We start from the raw sequence: 24,591 nt of genomic DNA, 5'->3' as shown, positions 1-24,591 counted from the left end.
AGTGCACCACATTACCGCTCACCAGTGAAGAGGAAGACTACTTTTCTCTTGTCATGGCACAAAAGAATTACGTAAATATGGTTGAAGGTAGAAGTGGGAGAAGGATTGACTATCCTGAGGTAATAAATATCACCGATACAGTCCAGTTACTTTATTAAGTGATACGGAAAGCACAGGAAAATGGTTTCAAAGGAACAAGAGCACTATAAACACTGGTCTCCTCCCAGTAAGACACCAAATGAATGGCACACCTGTCAGCGGAGATGTTTATCTGGTACATCAACTCAGATTTTCTAGGTATTTGTAAATAAACCTCAGTATGCTTCTTGGTCAGTGTCACTGCCTTGTAGTCCATTATTATCAGTATCATTAAGGTACACGCTGGATTTTTTAAGAAGCTAGGGGTACTCTGCACGTATAAAATACGACATTATGTCTTGGTTTTGGTGCTTGCATGATTCCCCTGTAGTCCTTCAAACGCACAGCCCTCTAGTTTCTAACACAGCAGCTGCACACATGAGCGACCGTGTTTCTGGAACTCAGGATGCCTTCCAACATGGAAGCTGTATTTAATGGCACTCTGTAATATGAAGTTTCCAAAAGCACTCCCAATGACACTAACAAGAACTCATGCATTCAAAATCCCACCCAAGAGACCCACGGGCCGTGTTGTCTGAAGACAACTGGAGCATCTTCTTGCTTCAGGGATCGCAGAGCGTAAGCCATGGCACAACCATGACTGCCTGTCAGACTTCGGAAGGATGCTGAGAAGGTACAGTGCTCTGCCACAAAAACTCCATGCCACCATCTACTGTGCATGACATTGGCACCTTGGTTCACAATCTGGCCAAGATTTTCAAGATTCACCTGCTGTTAACACAAAGAAATCCACCGCTGCTATGATCCACTTACCGCACAAATGCAACAGCACAGGGAAACAACACTGCTGAATAGGATGAAGACCTTTGGATTTAGATGCTCTGTTAACATAACATTTGCACCATTTGCTCCAAGCCCGTGGAGCACAAGGTACAGTAAGGAGGACTCACCCGTTTGGTGTAGTCCATTGCCTTCAGGATGGAGAGGTTCAGCGTCTCCAGTGAGGCCAAGACGTCTTCGTAGTCTCCCATATGGTCAGCGAAATAGTCTGGGAAAACCAAGAGGGACATGAAAGGAACTGTTGATGTAACTTAATGCTTGAAGGCTATGTGACACAGCAAGGTCTATTTATTGGTGGAAAGAAAAAAACAGATATATTTTTATATTCTATATCCTGAGCCAAAGTTACAACTTGTCCTGCAGGGACAAGAAGTGGTGCAATTCCCATGAAGTTTGGGACCATGGTAAAAAAGAGATGTAAGGCACAGTAGCTCCCATTGAAAATAACTTGGCAAGTGCTTTATTTCCATGCCTGTTTCTTCATTTGACCATATCTTGGCTCTCTCCCTCCTATTGCCAACATGGAGAGAGAAATCGTAAAAGAAATCCCCTTTCCATTCCCTTGACAGTCTTTACCACTCAAAGCACCCAAATACCTGCCAGGTTCACCCCAATTTATATGAGCTGAGACTGGCCTTACATCTTTCCCTACATTCCCATCACATTTGCACCTCAGCCCACAATCACAGTTTGCACAGGCTTCTGAGAGCAAAATATGCCTCAAAAGGAAGAGAATGCGGCTGCAAGCTGGACACAAAAGCACATGTTCTCCACGGAGAGGGAGTCCACGCTTTCTCCGTGCCATCCTCATCCCTCCTGTGGAAGGAGTGATCCACGCCAGGCTGCACCGCAGCTCCGGCAGCCGCCAGACGCAATCCCAACCACTCTTCACTAATGCAAAATACAGCCAAAATCGGTGTGACCCTACACAGCTGATGGCTCCATGACGCATATGAGCCCTGGTGTGGTTTTGTGCATGAGCCACAGAGTCCTGGAATTCGCTGTTCACAACAGAAACAGGGAGAAGTGAAGTGTGGCAGTGAGGTGTGCAGCGAGTTTGCGGCGTAGATGTGGTGTTACCTGGTTTCTGGGTGGTTGACACAGGCTACAGCTAAAAGCTGTCACTTAAAAGCCACCAGTGCCATTTCTTAGCACTAAGACGTGAAGATTCACACTGAGGTGACATCTCTGCGGAATGCAACAAGACATAAATTCCAGGAAACAATCCCACTAACTAGGCTCTCTTGGCTTAATTAGAAGTGCCTATAGCTATTTACAGCCCAAGAACATATCCAAAGGGAAGATGACTTTGGCAGAAACCAGAATGTCACAGCATGATTGACAGCAGCTGTTTGCCGTTCCACGATAAGCCAAACTGCTTACTCTCACTGCAGTGTGTTTATTTGTGCCATTCTTATTACTTTACTTGGGAAAGAAAAACTGAGCAGATCGTCAAGGTAAAGACTTTTTGTAAGTCCTGAAAGAAAAAGCTGGACGCATACATTTCAGAAGAAATGAGCTGCTGTGGGCAGAGCACCGCCCTCAAGACTGACCAAGGAGCACCTGGGAGGAAAACAGCATTGACTTAACCAAAGTATTCAGTTCTACCGTGTTAGCCTTATTTACTCATGTGAACATCTGAGTTCAGCTCTTCCTATCCTACATGGTTCTTGCTGATGCCTCCTACACGTCTGCAGAGAGCAATGAGATCAATGCTCAGGAGATGAGCATCACTGCAACCCAGGGCTGGTGTGGGAGGAGGTGGGTGCCACTCTTCCCAGCAAAGCCATCACACACCACCCTGGTAGTCTGCAACAGGTCGATGTGCATCTCCTGTTTGTAGAGTACACCTCAGTTTGCTGGACAGCTTGTACTATTACATGCAATGTCTGTGTTTCATTTATACTGAAAGGTGGCAGGTACAATTTCGTAGCTGTACTCACATTTTCTGGGCGTATTAAGTGCTCCCAGCCATGACTGGGAGCTCCTCTGGGGGTAGGGAGCTACACAACCATGTTTAAGTCAGTCTAGGTGTTGGTGATTGTTGCATTTGTTGGCAGGAAAAAAATGGGAACTTTGTGAGAGGCTACCTGATACAGATCAAGCCATATCAAATTTCCCATATAAGCTGCAGGGCTCAAGAAATCCCTTTTAAGACGCTCTCAACATCTTACAACACACAACCCATGTCAAGAGAGAGACCACAGCTTCCATTTAGCCAAAATGAGGTTTTATGTTTAAACTAATACTTAGAAGAGTAGCAAGCAAATAAGAAATTGCAGGCAAGAGCAGGTATTCAGCAGATAACAGATCTAGGCAGGATCTCTCCCTGATTGATTCTTCCTCCGGCTTCCCGAAGGATGTGATGGGTTTATCTCCCTCCTCTCCTGGCAGCTTCACCCCTGGGAGAGGCAGCAAGGTGGGATCACGCTGGGTGACAGCTATGTGATTTTCTGATTTTATCAGACTGATGGAGAAAGCAGGGTGGGGTCAAGCAAGGACATTACTACCCCTCTATTTGCTGGCAAGGTTGATGGTACAAGCTGTGGGGTTTTGATTTCTTGGGGCAGCTAGCAAGAAGACCTAATGCAATGAGAAAAGAGTGATGGCAACAAGCCCATCGTATTGTCGGCAAACCAAAAGGATTTTATGGAAGGCTTAGTTTCTTGCATACCAAAAAACAAGTGGGGATAACCAGCTGAAAGTTTGCTGCAGGCTTGAATGCTCAAAATCCTGTGGTTAGAAAGGCAGGGTGTTGGCAGGGGTTAAGTATACCAGGCGGAGAGAAACCCTAGACAATATCCTGGTGCAGGCAGACCCGCAGGCTGTGATGGACAGAGAGGTCTTAAAAGTATCGGGAATGACGAGTAACCGCCTGGTGCTGGCACGGGCGCCCCGGCAAGCGCCTTTCTGGCTGCACAACCCGCTCTCAGCCAGGCCTCTGAAGGCTGTCATTAGTGGCAAAGCGAGGAAGGTACATGGCGAAGACCTGCTGAAGTGGCTTTGTATGTTCTTCTGCATGCTGGCACAGGAGGGGAGGAGAAGAGATGGATGAGCCATCTGCAAGGCCACACACCTCTGTCTCCCCAGCTCCTCCCAAAAAGCTGGGGTGCAGGAAACATTTCCTAATACCAAATGTCCATGGAAAAATACACCCGACTGAGCAGCAGGAACCCCGTGCATGAGTCACCTCCTATTAGGGCAAAGCCCTTCAGAAATCCTGGCAGGAAATATTCCCTTTCTGGTCAAGGTGTGGAACAAAACATTATCAGAGATTTTCATTTCGGCCTTTAATTTCTGCAAGCTGTGGGAGGTGCAGCAGAGGTGGTGTACTCCTTAGGCAGCCTGCTGGGAAACACGAAGGTTTGCCTAAGGAGAAACATGTTATGGGTATTGCAGAGGGGTACTGGTTTACTGAACGTCAGAGCGGAGCCAGAAGCCATGACATTGCCAGAAATTAAACTCCAGCTTGTTATTGAATGGGGACGAGGTGCTCCGCTCAGCTATGACCCCATTTGTGTTGCAAGAAAATGAAAAAAGTTTTACCAATTTTTCCGTGGAACAAGTGGCAAAGCAGCAGAAGTGCTGAGACCCGCTCCCTCAACTCCGCAGCCACCATGGCACCACCAGCTTTGTAACAGGTTTCATGCATCCTTCAAAAGCACACATGCATGTAATGATTGCTTTCACCCCAAAAGAGGGACCACACTCACCGCACAGCTCCTTGGTGTCCACGTTGCTGGAAGAGGGGAGGACAAGGCAGAGGAGGAAGCAGGAAAAAAGGAGAGAGAAAGATGATTTTAATGTAAAGGACAGACGAAGGCTACAGTTAGGATTTCTGCAGGCTTAACCCCACCTGCAACATCACCTGCCCCCTCAGCATCCCCCAGCCGTGGGTGGGGACAGCCTAAGGAGAAGGCAACGGCTGGTGCCACTCAGGACATCCACACACCTCCACATCTTCAGCATTGGTGCAGTTGGGATGGGTTCGCACGTTATTTTGGATATTATCTGAGGGGGAAAAGGGGATCTGTGCATCCCCCCTGGCGGTGGACCTGTGCCTGTGGGAAACTCTGTACCCGCTCAGCACAACAACTCCTCTGCCTTCCTCCCAAATATCTACCCCGGTGAGGCACCCGCTGTGGCACAGGAATCTGTTCCCATTTGCTTGGAATAAAAATTTGCAAAATTTACTTTACTAGATGGATCAGTTCTCCTGATTCTGCCCCCACGAAGCATCCACGGGGCTGTGCACGGTTCCTGCCTGGGACTCCCTCTGGACAAAATTGCACAATTACTTCTTAAGACATGAACATTTAGTTTACGTAACGACATCTCAACAGACAACCTGCTTGGGAAATAAAGATTGCTGCTAATCTGTTTGTGCCTCAGATTCCCCCACAATTCTTAGTGCTGTTCAAGCACTGGAATGATCTCTTAATAGAATTATATTTTATCAATGCATTTACGCCTTAGAAAGCTATTTCTTTAACAAAACTCATCACTGCTCTGTCTGACCTCTGTCAACGTAAGTGGATTAGGGAAAGAGATGTTTTCAATACCGCTTTCATTAGTGGCATCCTCCCGCAGCCCTGCCCCAGACCCCAAAATCCTCCTGATCATTTGCCCATGCCCTCACCGACAGGTCTGTTCCCAGCCCACAGGACCTGGGCTCTTCCCTCCCTCCCTCCCTGACCTGAAGCTTTCACTTGCTGCTGGCCCTCTCTTGGGATGAAATGTCCTTCTGAAGGGATGATGCATGGTGGGAAAGCATTAATTTGGGATTGCTGTCTTCACTTCCAAGGCCACACTTGAACCCTATCATCGAGGATTCATGACACAAAGCACGATGCCTTTGCAGCAAGCTGAAGTACCCAGGAAAATCTCATCTCGGCTGAAATCTTTTGCCATCTTCTGCAGCAGGCTCAGACCCCATGTGAGCAGAGCAGCCTCAGCGGGCTGTGCGTGGCAGCAGGACAGGTCACAGGCTGCGTTTCCCACTCAAATAGCACTCAAGAGCACTTCTGCTTTAGCAGAAAGACTAATGTAGGAGATTTTTTTCTTTCTATTTAGGCTCTGCCTGGGAAGATGCAAGTTCCTGCAGCTCGGGGACCCTGCTGACCTCTCACTAGATGCATTTCATCCCCTAGGCATGTTAGCTGGGTGCACAACAGCTAAGTGGAAACACATGTGTGCACTGGTGATATCTGGGGAGGAAATTCCCCAAATTCACAGTGCCACTCATGCCCAGGCTCTCCCCAAAAGCAGAGCCCCAGGAGACGGTACTGGGGACCCATTCACCACCAATTCTGAGCTGTGGGACCCGCTGGGCACTGGAGGCAAACACAAACATCTTGATGCTCCGAGATGTCGGCTGCCAGAAAGGTGCCACTCGACCTGTCTCACGCTGTAAAAGCACATGTTACTGAATCATGCAGCCTTTTGGGTAACTGATGTCTGTCACGGTATAAAAAAAGTAATTTCTTATCTCAGCCACCTTCGTGGTGCAGGATATATGGCGTGACAGCTGCTGGCAGCAAACATACTGGCACGAGCTTCAGCCAGAGGTACAGGCAGCACAGACATCTCTCTGAAAAACGAGCTTTCACACTACTTTATCTTAATTCTCTCGGAGTTTTATCGTCTTTCTCAAACCCTGGAATTACTTCACTGAATCCTATAAAACTCCCTGGGGATGCTGCAAGCTCAATTTCCCTGACTTGATGTTCTCATGCCCAAATCCACTGCTTATGCAGATCTGAAACACTCCCCAAAAGAGCCAACTCCTGACCGAATAGTCCACAGAGCTTTGGCAGCATGCGATTGCTAACATGGAGCCTCAGCAATTCACAGGCAGAGAAAATTCAGGTGGGGGAGAAAACCCAGAAGATGCATTTCCAACACTGGCACGGCCTCATGCCTGTCCGAGGACTGCGGTCAGCCTTTCATCAAAGCTCTCACCAGCTTGGAGCCTGGGAAGTCAACCAATACTTGCAGACACGTGCACTGGAGTAGTTTTTACATCAGCAACACCCACAAAGTGCTTAACATTTTTCAGAAGCCAGGTAGTGTTTATAAACACCTACTGAAGTGGGTATGGGTTTGCAGCTAGGGCATGTTACTAAGAAGAAAAAAAATCTATTATTGTATTCCACATGGTTTTGCATTGTAATTATTGATCTGCTGCTGCCAAAAATGGTCTTCTACTTCCTCGCATCCTGCCATCATATTTAACTTAATTGTGCTTGAATGTTAACTTGGTTGAGAAGTTGCTTTTAATTTTAAGCCATCTTGCCTTAAGAATAAGCCTAATCAAAGAAATTACTGAAGTCATAAGCTGACTTAATGAAAAGCATGATAATGTTCAGATGAAAACTTGTATGGAGAAATCAATGTGTACTTGAGCACAACCCACAGAATTTCCTAGGATGTTTCCATCCCACAGCAGCGTGCCCATCGGGAACATCCCTGACACGCAGCCACATCCCCATTGGTGTTACAGGGGTTTTATTGCCTGACATGGGTGCTGCACAGCTGAACACGCAAAGCAAGGGATGTGCAATACCCAAATACGAAACAATTTACAAGCTGCTCTGTAGTTTGATGCTTTAGTAACTAACCATCCCATGGGTTCTGCCAGTAGGAATTTTTTATGATGCAAATATTCAGCATCTGGGCTTCAAGCCTTGTGAAACAGGAGGTGGTGGTTACCCACAAATATCCTCGCCATCCCTAACCCTTCATCCCAGCACTGCCATTCAGTGGAGATTTTTAGAGTGGTCACATATCACAAAGCCCTTTGAAATGAAAACATTTTGATGAGCATTAGTTACCAATTATTTTTTTTTCAGCTGCCAAATATTCAACATTCCCATAAGCTACAATAAACTAAAAAGAAAAATCTCAGCAAGTTGTTCTCATTCTTTCAGAAAAAAAAAATAAATCTTTCTGCTACTGGAACACTTGTCTGTGAATTAGCTTTTAAATTTAAGCATTCTTACGTTAATAGTATGACTAACTAAAGAACTTACTGAAGCCATAACCCAACTAACTAAGCAGAATATAAAAAATGTTCAAGTGAAACTTCAAATGAAGAAATCATTAGACTCCTGTGTTATATAGTTTTTTCTGCATAGTAGAGGCCACATCTATCTGATCTCTTTCTGAAACAAGTCTTTCTTTCAAACTAGAAAAAAAAATCAAGAAAATCCAAGTCTTTTTGGTTTCAGGCCTTTTTCTCTGTTTTCCAACCGATGAAGCTGCAAGGTGGAGCAGCACAACCTTGCATCCCTAACCTCGCTGGGGATGTGTAGCCTTTGAGATTACTTTCCAAGGCAAAGATATACCTTGGAGATTTTCCATTTGCCACTTGGGACCTAATTTCTCCAACAGAAATAGAAGCCAAACACAAGTGCTCAGCTTTCAACCTAGAGTATCTTCTGAAAAATCACGAGTCCAAGCCATAAGCTCATTTGGCCACAAAAAGGACTGTTTGTTGCTCACCACCCACCACCATTTAAATACTCTGGGATAATTTGACCAGATAAACATATTGGCAATAGGGAAATAGTTTTCCCTACTGGTTTACATCCAGCTATTTCAAAGAAAAAGCGAAGTCCTCAAAGCACGATACTCCCTCCCCTCATACATGGGAGTTTAAAGAGCAACAACCATGCTGTGAGATCATCTCCTCAGTGGGCTTAATTACGTGAATTTGCCCAGAGAGTGATCATTGGCGTACGGCCAGCAAGAGGAGGCGGCTGCCCAGAGTAATTGCTGTGCCTCCTGCGTACTCCAGAGAAATACATTTCTTCCCCCCAAATCCCACCCAATGTTAAAATATGGTTTGATGAGCGCCTGAGCTAACGAGGATCCCTGGAAAGCCACCTCTTTGCCTTGCTGCGTCCCTGATTGCAGATTTTCCAGTGGATGGGCTTTAATCAGAGTTGTTCCTGTACTGACTGATGCTGTTCCATCGGTTCAAATCACTTAGAAGCTTTTTTTTCTTCTTTACCCGCCTTCCTTGAAACATGTTGCCGTCTTTCAGACTTTCTCCCAGGGAACAGTGGGGTGGCAACACCAGACAGAGGGCACATTGCAGCAGGGTCTCCAACAGCCCAGCAATTACGAGCTCAAGCCAAGCATCCCAGCAGCCAGATCTCTGGGTGGGTGACAGTCTCCCATGTAACCTCCAGGTCTCAGGTCAGAACTCCAGCTACATTGATCCAGATCAGCCCAGCACTTTGTTTAAGCAAATCAGCATTTTCCAGCAGGAAAAAAGTATTTCTGGAAATTTCTCACCATGATTATTTGCTTTAGCTCTTAAGAAGCAAGGCCAGTGCAGCGCAGCACTGGAAGGGGTTACCCAGACAGCATCCCAGGAGGTCTTCAAGGCTCCGCAGGGAAAAGCCAGGGCTGTCCTGGTCCAGTGCTGGTCCCACTACTGGGGACTAGAGCCAGACTAGAGCCCTGCTGAGGTCCCTTCCAATCAAAAGAGCCATGAATCTACCATCCAGCATCTCTCACTCTCTTTCCCAGCATCTCCCCATCTTCCTAAGGCAAAGCTGTCAGCCTCTGACTTGCTGTCGGTAATGTGTTTCTCCAGGCTTCTCTTCAATTATAGAGAGAAGCAGAAAAGTTATCTCAGAATGGAAAAGATAATGTGGAGGAGTGGAGAGTGAAATTCCCTTCTTGGGTTCCAGCTCAGCCAAGGGAAAGGTGTCCCAGGCTCTCCCAACAGGTGGCACAATCAGAAACATAATGGGAATTCAGAAGTTGCAAATACATCAAACTCTCATCTTCGTAGCGTATTTCTCTATTTCTCATGCAAATAGCTGCCTGGATGTGCTGCTCAAATGCCACATAATAACCCTTTCACTTCAGCAGATGAAAGGTTTGCATCAGCAGCCACACGGCTTAGTTGCTTCACCAGCACAGAAAATGGAGGTTTTTCTGAAATCACGTTCTACTTTTATTTCCATCTTCTATTCATAGCTTTGGGTTTGCTACAAGGCTTCAAATGAGCATGGAAGCAAATTATCCTCCAGCGTTAGCCACCTGCAAAACTCATTTTCATTTAGGAAAGACTAAAAAACAACATGTGCAGCTGGAAAGTATTATTACATCTGATGATATGCCTTCTAGTCCCAGCAGCAACAGTGCTGTGTTATCTCAACACCTCAGAAGTGGAAAATGTACATCCAGATGCCTACTAAGGGGTTATAAATGGTCACTAATAACTGAAACATTTTTACACAAACCCCAGAGCGAGAGAAATTATTCCAGGCAGAGCAAGAGAAATACCAAATACTGGATGCCAGCCAGGAGCTGAATAACTTTAATTCTAAGGAACTAAGCAACTTTCCAAGCCTATCATTGTATTCTTCTGGAGAACCCTGCTAAATCCTTCCCAAGACCTATCCACTTGCTTTAAAAAAACCCACCACTCTTATGGTATGACATAAAAAAAGGACTTCCAAAATCTGAGGTGCCACATGCAAAGAAACAGCATAAACCATATGCCAAGGCTGTCCACAACCAGAAGTGCATCCAGCCAGCTGCAGGTTTCAATGACATAGGCAGACAAGTATTCATAACATATGTCAGTTTGGGCCTTAATTTCTTTAGCTGTGGCAAGCTGGCAGCCAGGGCTCTGGTGTCCACCTGGCTCCTACTTTAAAGGATGGTCTTAATCTCCTGTCAAATGTCCCTGCTTCCTGCACAAAATAAATTTAAAATGTATTTTCCAGTGCGCTTCAGCAGGAATAATTCAAAGGTGTGTGTACTGACACAGGCACACTTGGCCTGCGCACGATTGAGTACAACCAATAAATAGAGTGAGCAGTGAGTCTTAAATACCCCAGCATGTATTCATTCAGCTCTGCTTTTTCCTGTTGGGCAGGGAGTACCACCTATTTAAATGTCCAGAGTGGATGGAGGAGAGACCATTTGCACGAGCTGACAGAGGGCTCACGATTCACTCCAGACAGAAGTTTCTCCCCAAATCCATGTTATATGAAACAGGGGCAGTTTTGCAGAGTCCATGCGGATCACCATGTAACTGGGACACTGCCAGCACTGGAGCCAATGATTTAGATTGAAACACCTACAGGGAACAGCTCCGATGGGGGCTCCTGAAACGGAGAGAAATGCTGCCTTCTCCAAAGCAAAACTAACAACTTTATTCTTCCCCTGGCACGTGCTCCATCATCGAGCACCTGGGGAGCACAGTAAGGGAGTCTGAAAGCCCAGCAGTGAATCATGTCTTTCTCTGAAGCACTGGTACCATGGAGAAGAAAAGACAGGGACAAAGAAGTGCCCAGAAAAAAAAAAGCAAAAGGAGGATTTTTGTATGAAGATTTCACATATAGACTTTGTATTACGAAGATCCTCATCACCTATGGTGCATTATTTGGGATTAGAACAGATTCTAGGTACTCTGGGAGACAATCCCTTTCCTCCTACTTGCCCTTGCTATTGGCAGGATTTTCATTCACCAGTTTGAAGGCTGAAGTCTAGTGTCCCCAAGGATGTTTTGCCCACCTAAACCCAGGGTGCAGCTCCTTCCTGCTCCTTACACAGCCTTCCTCTGGATTTAGGCAGATGATGACCATGATAGGGACAATTTTGCTTCTTTTCCACACCACATGGCCACCGTGGCTAATGCCACTCAGCAAGACAGAAGGTGAGCAGCAGCAGGGCTGCACAGCAAATCTGTATTCAGACCCACTGAATAGTAATATTTTAACATTTTAATATTAATATTTTCATATGGCTTTCTCTGTGGCTCCTCACCTTGACAAGCCATCTGCATTCTCATTAATACAGACATTGCCCAGATCCAGTTTTCAAAGCATAAGCCTATGTTCATTGGAAATGCTAGCGCCCAAAGCTATGTGCTTTGCACTGTGCGCTTTGCTCCAGAGCACTGGGGCAGCAGACTCCTCATTACAAGCCAGTAATCTGGAAAACTCTGATTTTTTTCAAGGTAAACCGAGCTGACCTTCAGTATAAACAAGCACGGTAAATCTGGCAGACTCAGGTTAAAACACACTCCTTGACTCATCCTGCTTCAAGGCTGTTCCCTCCCTACACAAGAAGTCCCTCTGAAGTTGCTGCAGTGTCACACTGGGCGGTCAGGACGGACCTGCTCTGCCTGCAGAAACACAGAGAGAAACCATGAGGTCCTGGTTCCCTGCTGAGCACTGGCAGGTAGGGTTCTCGCTGCCCAAACCAGACAAAAAGCATCCCAGATACCCACATCTGTGGTTTCAGCATCACCAAAGATGCTCCTTTAGGTGACCTTCTAGCATGATGGGGAAGACCAGCAGAAGAACTTCACTCCCTTCTCCTCCTCCTGAATGTGGAAGCCCCTGGGCAGACCCATGAGCGTGGCTGGTGGCTCTCCAGGGGACAGTCACGCCCTCAGCAAGTGCCACCTTGCCTTACGGCCACTGCGCAGCCCAGGGTGTAGGGTTTACAAGCAGACCTGCTCACGGGCATCCTTTCCACCATGCCAGAAGATGCTGAGTTCAGCTTGGAGCAGCTTTCATACCTCTGCAGTAAGGTGCCTGCATTACGAAGGCTATTCCAGCTCTGCTTGCAAAGGAAAAGGGAAAAATAAAAGGATGGTAAGCACTGAATACTAACTCCTAATTGATTCCTCATGATGCTGAATCCCACAGGTGGGCGGCACACTTTGCGGAGCAAGAGGTCCAAAAAAGCCTGCGATACCCGAGTGCAGATGTCCTGCCTGGCAGCGTGGTGCAGAAAGGCGGTTGCCATAGCACTCAACATGAGCCGTAATTAGGGGTGTGATGGAAAGATGTCTCTCGTCTAGCCAATGACCCACAGTAAAATTGCATTTTTCTTGTAGCAGTAATAAACCACATAAAAACAATGCAAAGAGGCTATTAAACTTGCTAAAGAGAATCTCTGAAGTCCAAAACTATCAAAGCCAAGGTACGGATGCAGCAGCCAAAGAGACCTCTGCCCCCCCGACCCCATCACAGCTGCTGTTTTCTCCTATGGGATCCATCCCCACCTCTCCCAGCAGAGCCCCTTACCCCGGCCACAATTTCACACTCATCACGATCCTCAAGGAAAGGCTTTTGGTGTGGATTTTCCTGGGTTTGGAAAAGGGAAAACTTTTCTGCAATGACAGCTCACACTTTCGCAGAGGCTCCCGTGAGTGACCCCATTGGCCCCTATGGCCCACGTACGCCGTTCCCCTCCCCACGGCCATGGGCGAGGGCTGTGCGCAGGGTGCAAGGTACAAGGAGCACAAGGCCCATATACGCACGCTGGGGCTTGGTTTGGCAATAACGCCTGCTAGCAGCAATATTCCTGCCTTTGCTTGTGCAGCTGATAAAACCAGCATGGGCACTTTGTCAGGGTGGGGAGGATTAAACACGCCTCGTTTGTAACACACTCTTTCTGCAGCACAACTCTCAGAGTTTCCATTTCCTTTCAGGGAATCAATATCTACCATAAAGATAGAGACCATTACAACATGACGTGTTATTTGCTCGGTTTCTCATTTTTAAAGACTCCCACCTGCTGCTATATTTCAAGACTGGTTCAGGTCCTCACTCCCTTGGCATACTGATTTATTCTGCAGTCACAGACATTTATGAAGCTCCGGGTCCCACCTAATGTCAGCCTGCCCTGTGCAAGCCTCCGTGCAACCTGATTTCCTACCTACAGCTGCAGGTACGGGTCAGAAATAGCACAGCGAAGAGCCCAGTTGCATCTCCCACATCCTCAGAAAGCCCTGAGCTGTAAACCATCCCCGATGCAGACCAGATGCTTTCATCAGTAGTTTCAAGACAGCCAAAATAACATTTTCTATGCAGCGAGGTATTTGACAGAGCAAAACACCCAGCTCTAAGCATTAAGGGCACCAAGAAAAGTGACTGAATATGGATAAAAATGAAACTAATGGTCTGGATGCTGTTGGAAAACGTGCTCTAAACTCTCGCTAGTTAAAAGAGAAATAAATGTCACTTTGGAAAAAGGCAGGGGCAATAAAGTGGCACCTGCAGAGTACCAGACATTTGTTTGTTCATTCATCAGCAACTGCAATATGGCATTTCAGGCTGTCAGCTGGTGCTTTGTCACACAGATCTGGAGCTGGGGTCTGGGTACCGCTGATGAGCTGGGCTCAGCATCGGTGAGGCTCTGCCCTTCCTGCCCCATCGCTTCTATAAATCAAAAAGGCAGCATAAAGGTGCAATTTTCCACAAAGTACTCATCATTAATCCAAATCCCCAAACTCCGTGGAGTGCAGGAGAAGCCCAAGGCAGAGATGTCCCACCACTGCTCTCCCTGCCTGCCCTCCGCAAAGCACAGCACCTTGTTGTGGGGTCGGGGACGCCACAGCCTTCTGCTTCAGCTGGGGGCAAGGGGATTGGTTCCCCCCCGCCCCGTATCCGATTGGGCCACCCAAGATCTGCATGTTAGCAGCAAAAACTGGTGGGGTTGTTTCTGCCTGTGGAAGAAAATTTGGGGTGATTAAGGCGTGTTCTTCTTGTGTCTCTCCTTGTACCTTGTAAGACTATTTCACAGTCTATTAATAATAATCAATGTCTTCTTTCTCTGCTTTGTCAGAGATGGACATGTACTTGCAAAAGAAAATCTCTTGAAAAGCTCACAAAAGCTGTGAACAAGATGACAACGCAATAAAATGCCTGTTTACAGTGCAATTGATATCCTGAAAAACACATCAGTGCAGCACACTGATCTACTAAGATTAATCCAACAGTTGGTTTCTAAGCACAGTCATTGCCTTAAATTAATCAGACGTTTAATACAGTATTAAACAGTTTCAAGTCTGTGTGTGCCAAATCCTGAATAAACTGCATCTAAACCCTCAACTTTTTGGAGGGGGGATGGATGACCTGATCTTAAAAATATCACTCTGCCCACAAGTACATCAAAGAAAAGAGAAGGCAGGTTTAATTACAGTCTACAAGTAACTTAGCTGCTAGGAGGGATGCCACTTCCAAATTTATTAAGCTGCCTATTATTATATACACACTTGGGCCCAGTGTGTATATACACTGGGTTATATCAGCTCTCATTTAATTTATCCCCAGACAGTGCCAGGCAAAACTGGGACTAAAAGCCTCGGAAGGATGGGCTGTACGCGCCATGGCCAGCACAGAGACAGCACACGCAACCCCCCCTTTGCTCTCAGGGTAGTTCCACTAGCTCTGCTTTGGAAACACAGCATGATTTTTTGTGATATTTACATCCCGTTACATTGAGATAATTGATTATTTAATTTTGGCATCCTGGTCCCATGCAGAGCTTGTATCTTCAGCCTGCGTCCTACACACAGCCCGCTTTAAACCGAGCTCTTCATCACACACATGCATTTCATGAACAGTAAGTACAGCAGTTGCATCTGAGTTAAGAAGGCATCAATTTTGCTGTCAGGCTTGTTCAAATTGATCAGCCTCAAGACAGACTTTTAAATACCAGCTGTTTGTGATGCATTCGGACCGCTCTGTAATGTCAACTCTATTACTGGGATAGCTACTGTAACTATTTTGGTTTTGTGTAATAGGGGTCCCCTGTCTGCAGAAAAATATAAAGAAAAAAGAAGGAAAATAATGGTTTTGACCTATGATGCTTATTTATGAAATCATGACATAGCCCTCCTGCCATGGGGTGCTCAATAAAGTGCTTTAAAAAACAAAGAAACAGAAAGTTGTCCAGATGGGCTCCTGTCCACCACTCAGCCTTTGAACCCACGAGTGTTTTTCCAGTCTGGCCAGTTCAATAATATTTTCCCAGCTGCTTTGTTAAAAGCCGACAACATCCACAAGCATGTTAAAGCCTAATCAGCATTCAGATAGGACTGCTTCATGCACACCCTGCATATAGGGAGCAATCCTACAGTGCCACATGCCAAAAGCAAGAGCAGTGGCAGTCTAAGCGGCTATCAGGTACTGGTCACTCGCATTTATGCAGCATCTCTTCTTCTCCCAGTTGTGATGCTGGGTGGCGACTGGAGGGGCTCAGGTCATCACCCCACCAAATACCACTGCAGGGAACTTGAGGGTGCTTGCAAAGCCAACACTGCTCTTCACCACGACAGGGACAAGAACAAGATAGGTGTGTGAATGCAGTGATAAACCAGTTATAAATGTGGAAAAGATTTATGTATGCATAACAGGGACTGGAAGTCACTGCCCGGATTTCAGAGCGGTACCGTGCTGGACCCTGCAGTGCTGAGTTACCCAGAGAAGAGCTGTTTGACTGAACGACCTTGCCCAGCCGTGCTGGGGTGCTGGTGTCCTGGTCCTCCTTGGGAAGAAAGCCAAGGGATGCTGTGATTTTTGACCTTCACAGGGGCAGGTTAATGGCACCAATAACTCTCCATGGCTTGCAGTAAAGCTATACTTCAAGTGGTTCTGCACAGAGACAAACTTCCCTCCACTTCTTGGCCCTCTCGTTTCCATCAAAAGTCATTTATGCATGTTTTTAACCTCTCATTATTTCTTTTAGCTCAATTTTCAAAGCAAACCATTAAAACAAATAAATACTCCTTCCTTTTTGGGGGAGGAGAGGGTCTCGGGGTTTTTTTGCACAAACTGCCAACAGTATGAATCAGTCAGAAACGGCCTTTTTTGATGAATGAACATGTAACATTTTGCCTATTTCTACTTGATACGGAAGCCTGGACTAATCTGATGTCTATTTGTAATCTCTGTAATATTGAACTGCAAAAGAGACAGGGAAAAACCATTGTTCGGAGCTCAGCTGAATGATTTGCTAATTGGCAGAAGCAAATGGTAAGACATTGAGAGCATGAGTTAAAATTAAATCATCTTCCACCTCCTTTTAGATTTAGCAGGTATCTTGGTTATCACCAAAGTTGTATGTAGGAGAGGAAGAAATTAGAGCAACAAATGTGCAGGTTTGGATATGTGACACACAACTGGCAGGGAACTAGTAAAAGAATAGTAAAGCAAGAAATCCCTGTACTCTGTTGCCTGTATTTTCCCACTGTCTTTGTTTCTCATGTATTCTCTTCTCTTGCCACTGAAAAATGATCTAAACAACCCACTCCCCAAATTCAGTCCCTGGGCAGATGGCTTGCTCTGCCTGCCAAGCAGCAGCTGGACACGTCTGCTGCTTGATTGTGGTGCCCTATACACATTTATTGAGAAAAAACACACACATAAATTTGTAAGACTGGAGCTTAAACCAAAACGCTATAATCTATTTGAATGCCTACATGACTCGAACACAAGCAGCTGATTAGAATTAAATACCTAAGTCACTTCTATGGTTTTAATGCAAGATCTTGGTATCTTTCCATTCCCTAGAAAAGAAAATCTCTGATGCAGAATGGCCCTGCACAATCAAAAAATAAGAAGCTAAGCCCCAGTCCCAGCTAGAAAACCCTCCGGTGTGATACTTCTCCACTCTGTTTGCACAGATAAACCCTCCCCGATCCTTGCCCTTCACAGTAAACACCAGCCTGCTGCTCCCAGCTCCAATCTGCCTCGTTGCCAGCATTAAACAGGCTCCCTCCAGGGACCCCGCTGAGAGGCTGCCTGGGAAAACACCTGGGAAATATGATTAGAAATAGAAAAACGTTCTCAAATGTTTTTTCAAACAAGTTTCTGTGCAGTTTTTCCAGCTTTGTGTTTCTCCTGATGACCTTCCCAGTGAGAAATTTTTATTTTTTAAAAGCCCCTTTTCTTTGATGAGTCTGAGATGTTTAGTAGTTCTATCAGCATGCAGCTGCTGAGCACCAGCTTTGGCACCAAGTGTATCTTCACTTAAATGGAAAGTAGAGCAGAGGATAGCATAAGTGATATGTCGGCACAGAGAAGAATAAGCTAGGACTCAAAAAACATCTTCCACACAAACAGAAAGAACAAAATCCACCAAATGCTCACACTCTCGAGAGCCAGAAATTAGAGCCAGACATATAATTTTTGTGCAATCATTTTGTCCCTTTCAGAAGGGATAAGAACCGTCTCTTGAATCAGTTAAAATCTCAGCTGATTATACTATCTGTAATTTGTTTCCCAGAGAGCTAATTGAGAACATTCACTATTCAAAAATTAAGTTGGTTTCAATGGGTACATCCATCTCCGTAGCGTGGGCTTCAGCTCCCAGACAAATCCAGCTCTCCACTGAATCGGGTTTGCAATGTGAATAGCCAAGATTAGAGAGGGGGAGAAAAAACAGGAAAAAAAATACTCAATCATAATCATCATTATTCCTTGCCCAAGAAGTAGAAGTACTTTCTGTTCAACTTTCAGAGGACTGGACTGCAAAAGTCTGGAGAAAAGCAAGGGCAGCATAGGCTAAAGTCCACAGTGGACTCTCTCAGATGCAGTCTCCTCACACCAAAGGACAGCAGGTCCAACGCAGGTTGGGGGAATGTAAAGCAGCTCAGAGGGTATGCCGGGGGGGACTGTGGTATCCAAACAAAGTGGTGGCAACAGACCTTTTCCACCAGAGGAAAATCATTACTGGAGCAGAAGGACAGCAGGCTGCTGCGTGATGGAAGGAACTGAGGGTGTGCAGGTCTGGAGCAGGGTTGTGTGCTGGAAGGAGGATGTTGAGAACCTCATATTCACTTGTGATGATGTGAAGGTCCATTTCTGCCCAGGTTATCAGCTGGAGCACAAGGTGTAGCTTTAGTTTGCACACATCAACCTTCCTTGCAAGCTGTTTGCTGCTAGCTCTTTGCTTGGGAACGGATTTTGAGCTCCTTTGCCTTTGTCTCTGACCCTTCCAAAATGCCACATTGCTCTTACACAACACCAAACCAGGAGTTTTCAGAGGCAGGGTACCACCAAGCTGGAGAGCTGCAGGGCTGCTACTGAGATGCCTTCCTTTGGCTCCTCTCATGGGGAACAGCATCAGTTCAGACCCCCAACTTCACTGGGAGCACCTTGCCAGCATCTCCTCCCACTTTTGGGATGCTGCTCACCATTATGGAGCATTAAGCTTCATAGCCACAGCACAGACTTATGTGTTTGCGCAGGGTCTAACGGAACACAATTTTACTCTCTGGGTATCAATGCAATCGAAGTAACAGAGAAACAAAATTCATCCATGCAAGCTATCAGCCCAATTTTGAGAGCTTCTGGCCCCACAAATGCCCTGATGATGTTTGCAGAGGGTTGAAATCGGACAAGAGCTGAGGGGATTTTTCCCAGCTGAGTTAGAGGAGGAAGGGGCCTGGGGAGGGTGCGCAGGAGGAGCACGCACTGCCCTGCTCCCTCCCTCTCCTTAGAGGCCACGGCTCTGGCACCAATGCTCTGCACAGCCACCGCTGGCTCGAAACACACACCGTAACCAGTCAGTCACAACTGCAGGAGATGGCTCACTCCTGCTCATATCCCTCATTAGCGCTAACATGATCTTAACAGCTTCTCCTGCACAATTAACAGCCAGTGCAATATAGACTTGTCCCTCCGCTCTGCTTCCATCAACCTTAAGTAAGCGGCGCTGGCAGCAGGCCGTGAATTTTGGTGTCACTGGGCCTGAGGAGAGGCTATCCCACCGTGCCAGCCCAGGGCTGGACCCACCGCAGTCAGCTTCGCCTTGCCAGGCAGCAAGGTTGTCCCCACCAACAGCTCCACTTGGGACTACAGCCATTTAAACACCTCAGGGCCAGGTACACCCCATCTCCCTGCAAAAGCAGGGGCAGCCCCAAGCTCCCACCCTGTCCACACTGGCATTGCGGGTCTCCTGAAATGCTGCAGCCGAATCCATCACTGGAAGCAGCACGGCTGTACCAGCACAGAGCTCTCCGGGCAGGACTAATTAGCACAGGCAGAGAAGCTCATCAGCATTGTTACCTGCTTCTGTGGTGGCCCGGTGCAGTCGTGCCTCCCCTGGCTCTGGGGTTGAACACAGCATTCAGGTTAGTAGCTGCCCTGACCATACCCCACTACATCCCTGCACCCCAAAGCGACCCCAAATTACTGATTTATAAGACAGCTCCCTGTGACATCTCAGCAGCTGAGGGAGCGGAGAAGGAAGGTGGCTCCATGTTTCCAAGAAGGACGTTGTTCTGCATCCAAAGTTACGTCATCAATTTTCCCATCCATCGCCTATCATTGCCCCTCTGGACTTCCACCCCGGGTAACTGCCAGGGAGAGCAGGAGACGGCATGCTGCTGAATGCGGTACAGGCTGGAGAACCTGAGCGTCTTCAGTTCTCCGATTGTCACAATCCTCTGGCAAAAGTGACAGTCTGGAGAAGCTGTGAAGGGCTTCTGAGAAGAGATACTGCTTCTGTTAATTATCCTACATGAATGCTCCAACCTTTTCTAGTGCTTGCCACTGGAGAAAAGAGCTCATTTAGAGGGGGAGAGGGGGGAATGAAGCAATTAAAAGAATAGCTATAAGCCTAGCAAAGAGATAACAAACGACAGAGCAGCAGAATGCTAATGCCATGTTCTTGGCTCCTTGTGAATGGACCTGTACGGCTCATCGGACAAGTCCTGCTCCAGTGAGCAGATCTCTCCCCAAAGGATTGCCCTCTGCAGCTATGAAAAAAGTACAAGATAGAAAAGGAATTTTTGAAATATCTCCTGCCAGGACTAAATTTGTTTGGTCAATAGCCACGTCTGACCTCCCCCTGCTTTCACAAGGACTGAGAGGTGCTCCTTCCTTCCGAGGCGATGCAGAGGGGGTGTAAGTGCTGGCCCAGGGAGCTGGAAGAAGATGGGAACTGTAGGTCAGACAAAGGAAGTTTTGTCCAGTATCACAGTAACATTGTTAAAGGGCTTCATCTGGTCATTCATGACCCTAAAACTTGTTTGACTTTCCATTTGCAGTGACTTTTTCCTTTTAAAATTGATACATATAGTTAGAAAAGGTAAGAAAAGGTATAGATAACTCTGCAAATATAACAGGATTTCCCCGGTGAACATCAATCTAATGTTTTCTAAAGCCCTGTTCTGCCACTAAACCAAATATGTATATTTAAATATGTATGTCTACATATCATACATATAATTTGTGCGATTCCAGTAGCATTTATATTAATAGTAACATATCATTACCTCCCCATTAATCTTCAGGCAGCTCCCCATAAAGCAGTGCTGAAACCTCCTGAAATAGCAGCTAAACACAATAGTGAAAAACCACCTAGCAACATCTTGCTTTTGCCTCCTGCTTCAGTTGGGAGGAGCGAAGGAGGGCAGCCAGTGTGAGCAATGGAGAGAAAAATGCCACTTAATCATCGTTTTTAAGCAACAGTAGGTTTATGAATATAATTTTGCCAAAAAATGAGTGAAATACATGACTCATTTGGCAGGTGCCTGCTGCCAGATGAAATAGCCAGCAATGTTGGGACTTAGAGCACAGTCGTCACACCCTGCCATGGATGGCAGGTTCTCTTATGGAGATACCCAGCAATAAAACCCCCGAGGCGGGTGTTTGGAGCCATGCCCACCACGCCACATCATTAACCTCCTAGAGACACTTCCCAGGCAGGCAAGAAGAAAGAAGGAGCCTCATTAACACCCCTGGCCTATTTTGGGGGTATCTCATTTCAGTTCAGCAACCTCCTAACTGGCCTTGCTGGCAATGAGGTGTTTCACTGGGGGACTGTGATGCCCGAGACAGAAGCACGCATTCCTCCAGCCACAGCACATCATGACTGACTCCCCACAGCAGCACAGCTATGCCTGCATCCATAACCAGCCTCATTTTCCCACTCCTCTGCCCAACTTTTCTCTGTTCCACCACCTTCCCAACCAAAGCAAGTCAAGCAACCAGTACAGACATTCATTTTATCTACTCCAGTAAGGCAGTTCCCTGCTCCTAAAAATACTCCAGGAAATTGAATGAACATTTTGTAATTTGGCTGGTAACAGCAATTACTAATAATCAGCAAGAACATAATTTTCTTCATTTTCTACTCTAGCTGCAATGCAATTTCAATAGCAAACTTTGTTTTGCACACTAAACAAACATGATATAAGAAAAACACACGGATAAAATGGAGTATCAAAAAACAGCCTTTAAAATAAACAAACTTCTATCAAATAGCAAATAATTGTCACTCAAACAGCCTTTTGAAAAGATAATGTTGTTCCTACGTTCCCCTGTAAAATGGAAGAATGAAAGCTCCGCTCCACTCCTCTTGCTCGGTGGCAGCAGTGCTCAAAATTGCAACCCTAGTGCTTGGGCATGCCGGGGGCTTGAGGCAGCATCTTTCCTGCCCAACCTCCCACAGACCCACCAATTTACTGTGTGGAGGAGAACAAAAGACAGTGCAAGGTGAAGAGCACACACACAACTTGACTACAGTCAAGCAAACTACTGGTTTCGTAGTGAAAAGCACTTTTGCAGAAGGAAGCCCAGCTCTGAAATAGGTTTTCTGGAGACTGAGAGCTCTTGCAGATAAAAAATGAGGACTATTTTCTTCCCCCAACTTCATAAATTTGCTGTAGGTGTCTATGCTTTCCAAATCAATAAGCAAGTGCCAATTTCATGCAAGGATTTAACTTGGAAGGGTGACCAACTCATTGCTTTTCCTTCCAGCCAAGAACAGCAGATGCTACATGCTCTGTGCAAGTATCGGTCCCTAACGGGTATTGATGACTGGATCAAGCCAGCTTGGCAAAAGAAAAATACTAATGAATTGTGGGAACTCTTGCCACGCTCAAGAGCTGCTCAGCAAGACCCTGCTTGCCAGCAGCACTGTTGCATGACATTAGAAATGACACATTTTCTCTGTGTCCAGTTTAGAAGACATCCCTTACTAAGGCTCAGAGCAAGCTGCAGATTCTCTACAATCCCCAGACAAAAATGGATGGCAATTCAATTTCCCATTTGAAGAAGGCCAGAAGAAACGAACACACTAAGTCCCATACACCCTGGTTTATGCACATCAGCTCCCTACATTCTTTCAAAGGCCAGGTGAAGGCTGATAAGCTCAGGCAATGCTAGAAATTATTTCAGAACAGAGGCAGCTCTACAGAGAGCCCACCCAGGAGCATCACCTGGAGCTCAATAAATAGACCCACAAAGGACAAGGCAGCATCTAGTATCTATTGAAGAGGAACCATTAGAAGGGATGGATCATTCCCAGCTAATTTTAATAACAAGATCACTTAAGTTTCTTTGATTAATTATTCAGTGAATACTATACGCCTGTGAGAGACTGAAAGAGTTAATCTCTCAAACATTGTGGTGGGGCAAGTTCTGCTTAAAGACAAACCCTGCACAGCAAGGAGCCCAGGTGAAAAGCCCATCAGCTCAGACATCAGCAACAGGAGGGGGAGGACGTGCTGGAGGGTGCGCAGCTCCCTGTTCTGATAAGCTGTTCTGATACAAAGATCAAACAATGGCCATGTCTGCAGGGAAGGAGAAGTTACTCCACAAACGACCCCCAAGCCCAAAGGCTCACAAACTGCTCATTAACTTGATGAGTTCAGGTGCCCACCCGAAGGAGGGGCAAGGATGATAAAAAGACACAGACTGAAACCCCAGGTGCGCAAGCCCACTGGAACTGTTGGCTGACTGAACCAACGCTGGACCAAGGACTGGCGAGATCTTTCTCTCTTCCTTTTTCTCTCTCTGTCTTCTCTCTTTCCTTTTCCACAATCCCTACACCTCATCTGTTTCAAGATATAAACTGTTGACCAAGTCTGAGACTAAGAGTGGATCCAGCTGCCCCTGGGACCTTCTCTGAGGAGGAGTCTGGAAAGCAAGGGGGTCTGCTCTGAACCTCGTGACTCAACAGGAGGGATCTCCTTATTCCCTGAATTGATGTATATGGTTACACGGTTTACAGAAGTAGTCTTATGCCAATTCCAGTTGTGAGAAACTCTGCCACCTACTACCACGCCTCCCCAGTTCAGTTTGCTCCTGTCATAAATAAAATCTTTAACTGATTGTTTGGTGTCATTTCACCTTAATTTAGCCCGAGGGAATTTCAAATTAAACACGACTCCCTGGTCTGTCCAGTCTGGGTTGTGACAACACCAAGCTGGTCTTTGGCATTTCTGATCTTGGAATAAGTTTTGGGAACTAGACGCATGGGAAAGACTGGATTTTGAGAAACCTCACAATTACTTTGCTTTCAGAAACGCCTTCAGCAGCAGCCCTTGTATCGGGTCGATGAGTTTTACATCTGCTGCTTTGGTGCCAGCACACTCTAGAACGATCACTGCTTTCCAGGGGATGTTTTGGATGGGTGGCAAAGCATGCACCACTCACACGGGCAAGGCTCGATCTATGTGCTGCCAGATAGATAGCTTTATAATTAAGCAGACTATTATTTTTTAAGCACTTACTGCAAGACTTCTCATTTGAAATTGGATTATCTTTCATCTGCTTTTTGGACAGAGTTTTTCTCTCTAGAGGAATAAGAGTCACACTGGAATATGACTCAAAGCTGGCTTTTCATTTGTATTTCCAAACAGCCTAAACTACTCAGGCGTTTGAAGACGGGTTCCTCTTGGAAAGAGAAAACCCACCAGTGGGCTGTGTCCTGTGTGCCAGTGCCCAGCACCATTGTTACCTGCTGGTGGGGGCGTCCCACTGGGGCCCCCAGACCCCACAGCTTTGTGCCGATCCCAAACGCTGTCAGTGCCAGACACTTATCAGGGGACCTACAAACACCTTGGACCCCTTCAGAGGCAAAGGCAGTCAGAGG

At 46.3% G+C, this 24,591-nt stretch overlaps 1 protein-coding gene across 2 annotated transcripts in view; it reads right to left on the bottom strand.

The window, feature by feature from the left end:
- NECAB2 (N-terminal EF-hand calcium binding protein 2) overlaps positions 1 to 24,591 on the bottom strand; it is a 98,219-nt gene that overhangs the window by 19,798 nt on the left and 53,830 nt on the right. For both annotated transcript variants that reach the window (XM_069793727.1, XM_069793726.1), the window contains exons 4-5: positions 4,653 to 4,678; positions 1,050 to 1,147 (exon numbers count right to left, since the gene is read on the bottom strand). In XM_069793727.1, coding sequence (XP_069649828.1) covers positions 1,050 to 1,147; positions 4,653 to 4,678 — 124 coding nt within the window. The remainder of the gene's footprint in view (positions 1 to 1,049; positions 1,148 to 4,652; positions 4,679 to 24,591) is intronic.

The sequence above is a fragment of the Haliaeetus albicilla genome, chromosome 10, assembly GCF_947461875.1.
Source record: "Haliaeetus albicilla chromosome 10, bHalAlb1.1, whole genome shotgun sequence".
In the NCBI taxonomy this organism is placed as follows: domain Eukaryota; kingdom Metazoa; phylum Chordata; class Aves; order Accipitriformes; family Accipitridae; genus Haliaeetus; species Haliaeetus albicilla.
The sequence above is the reverse complement of the archived record's forward strand: the minus strand, read 5'-3'. Positions and strand labels throughout refer to the sequence as shown.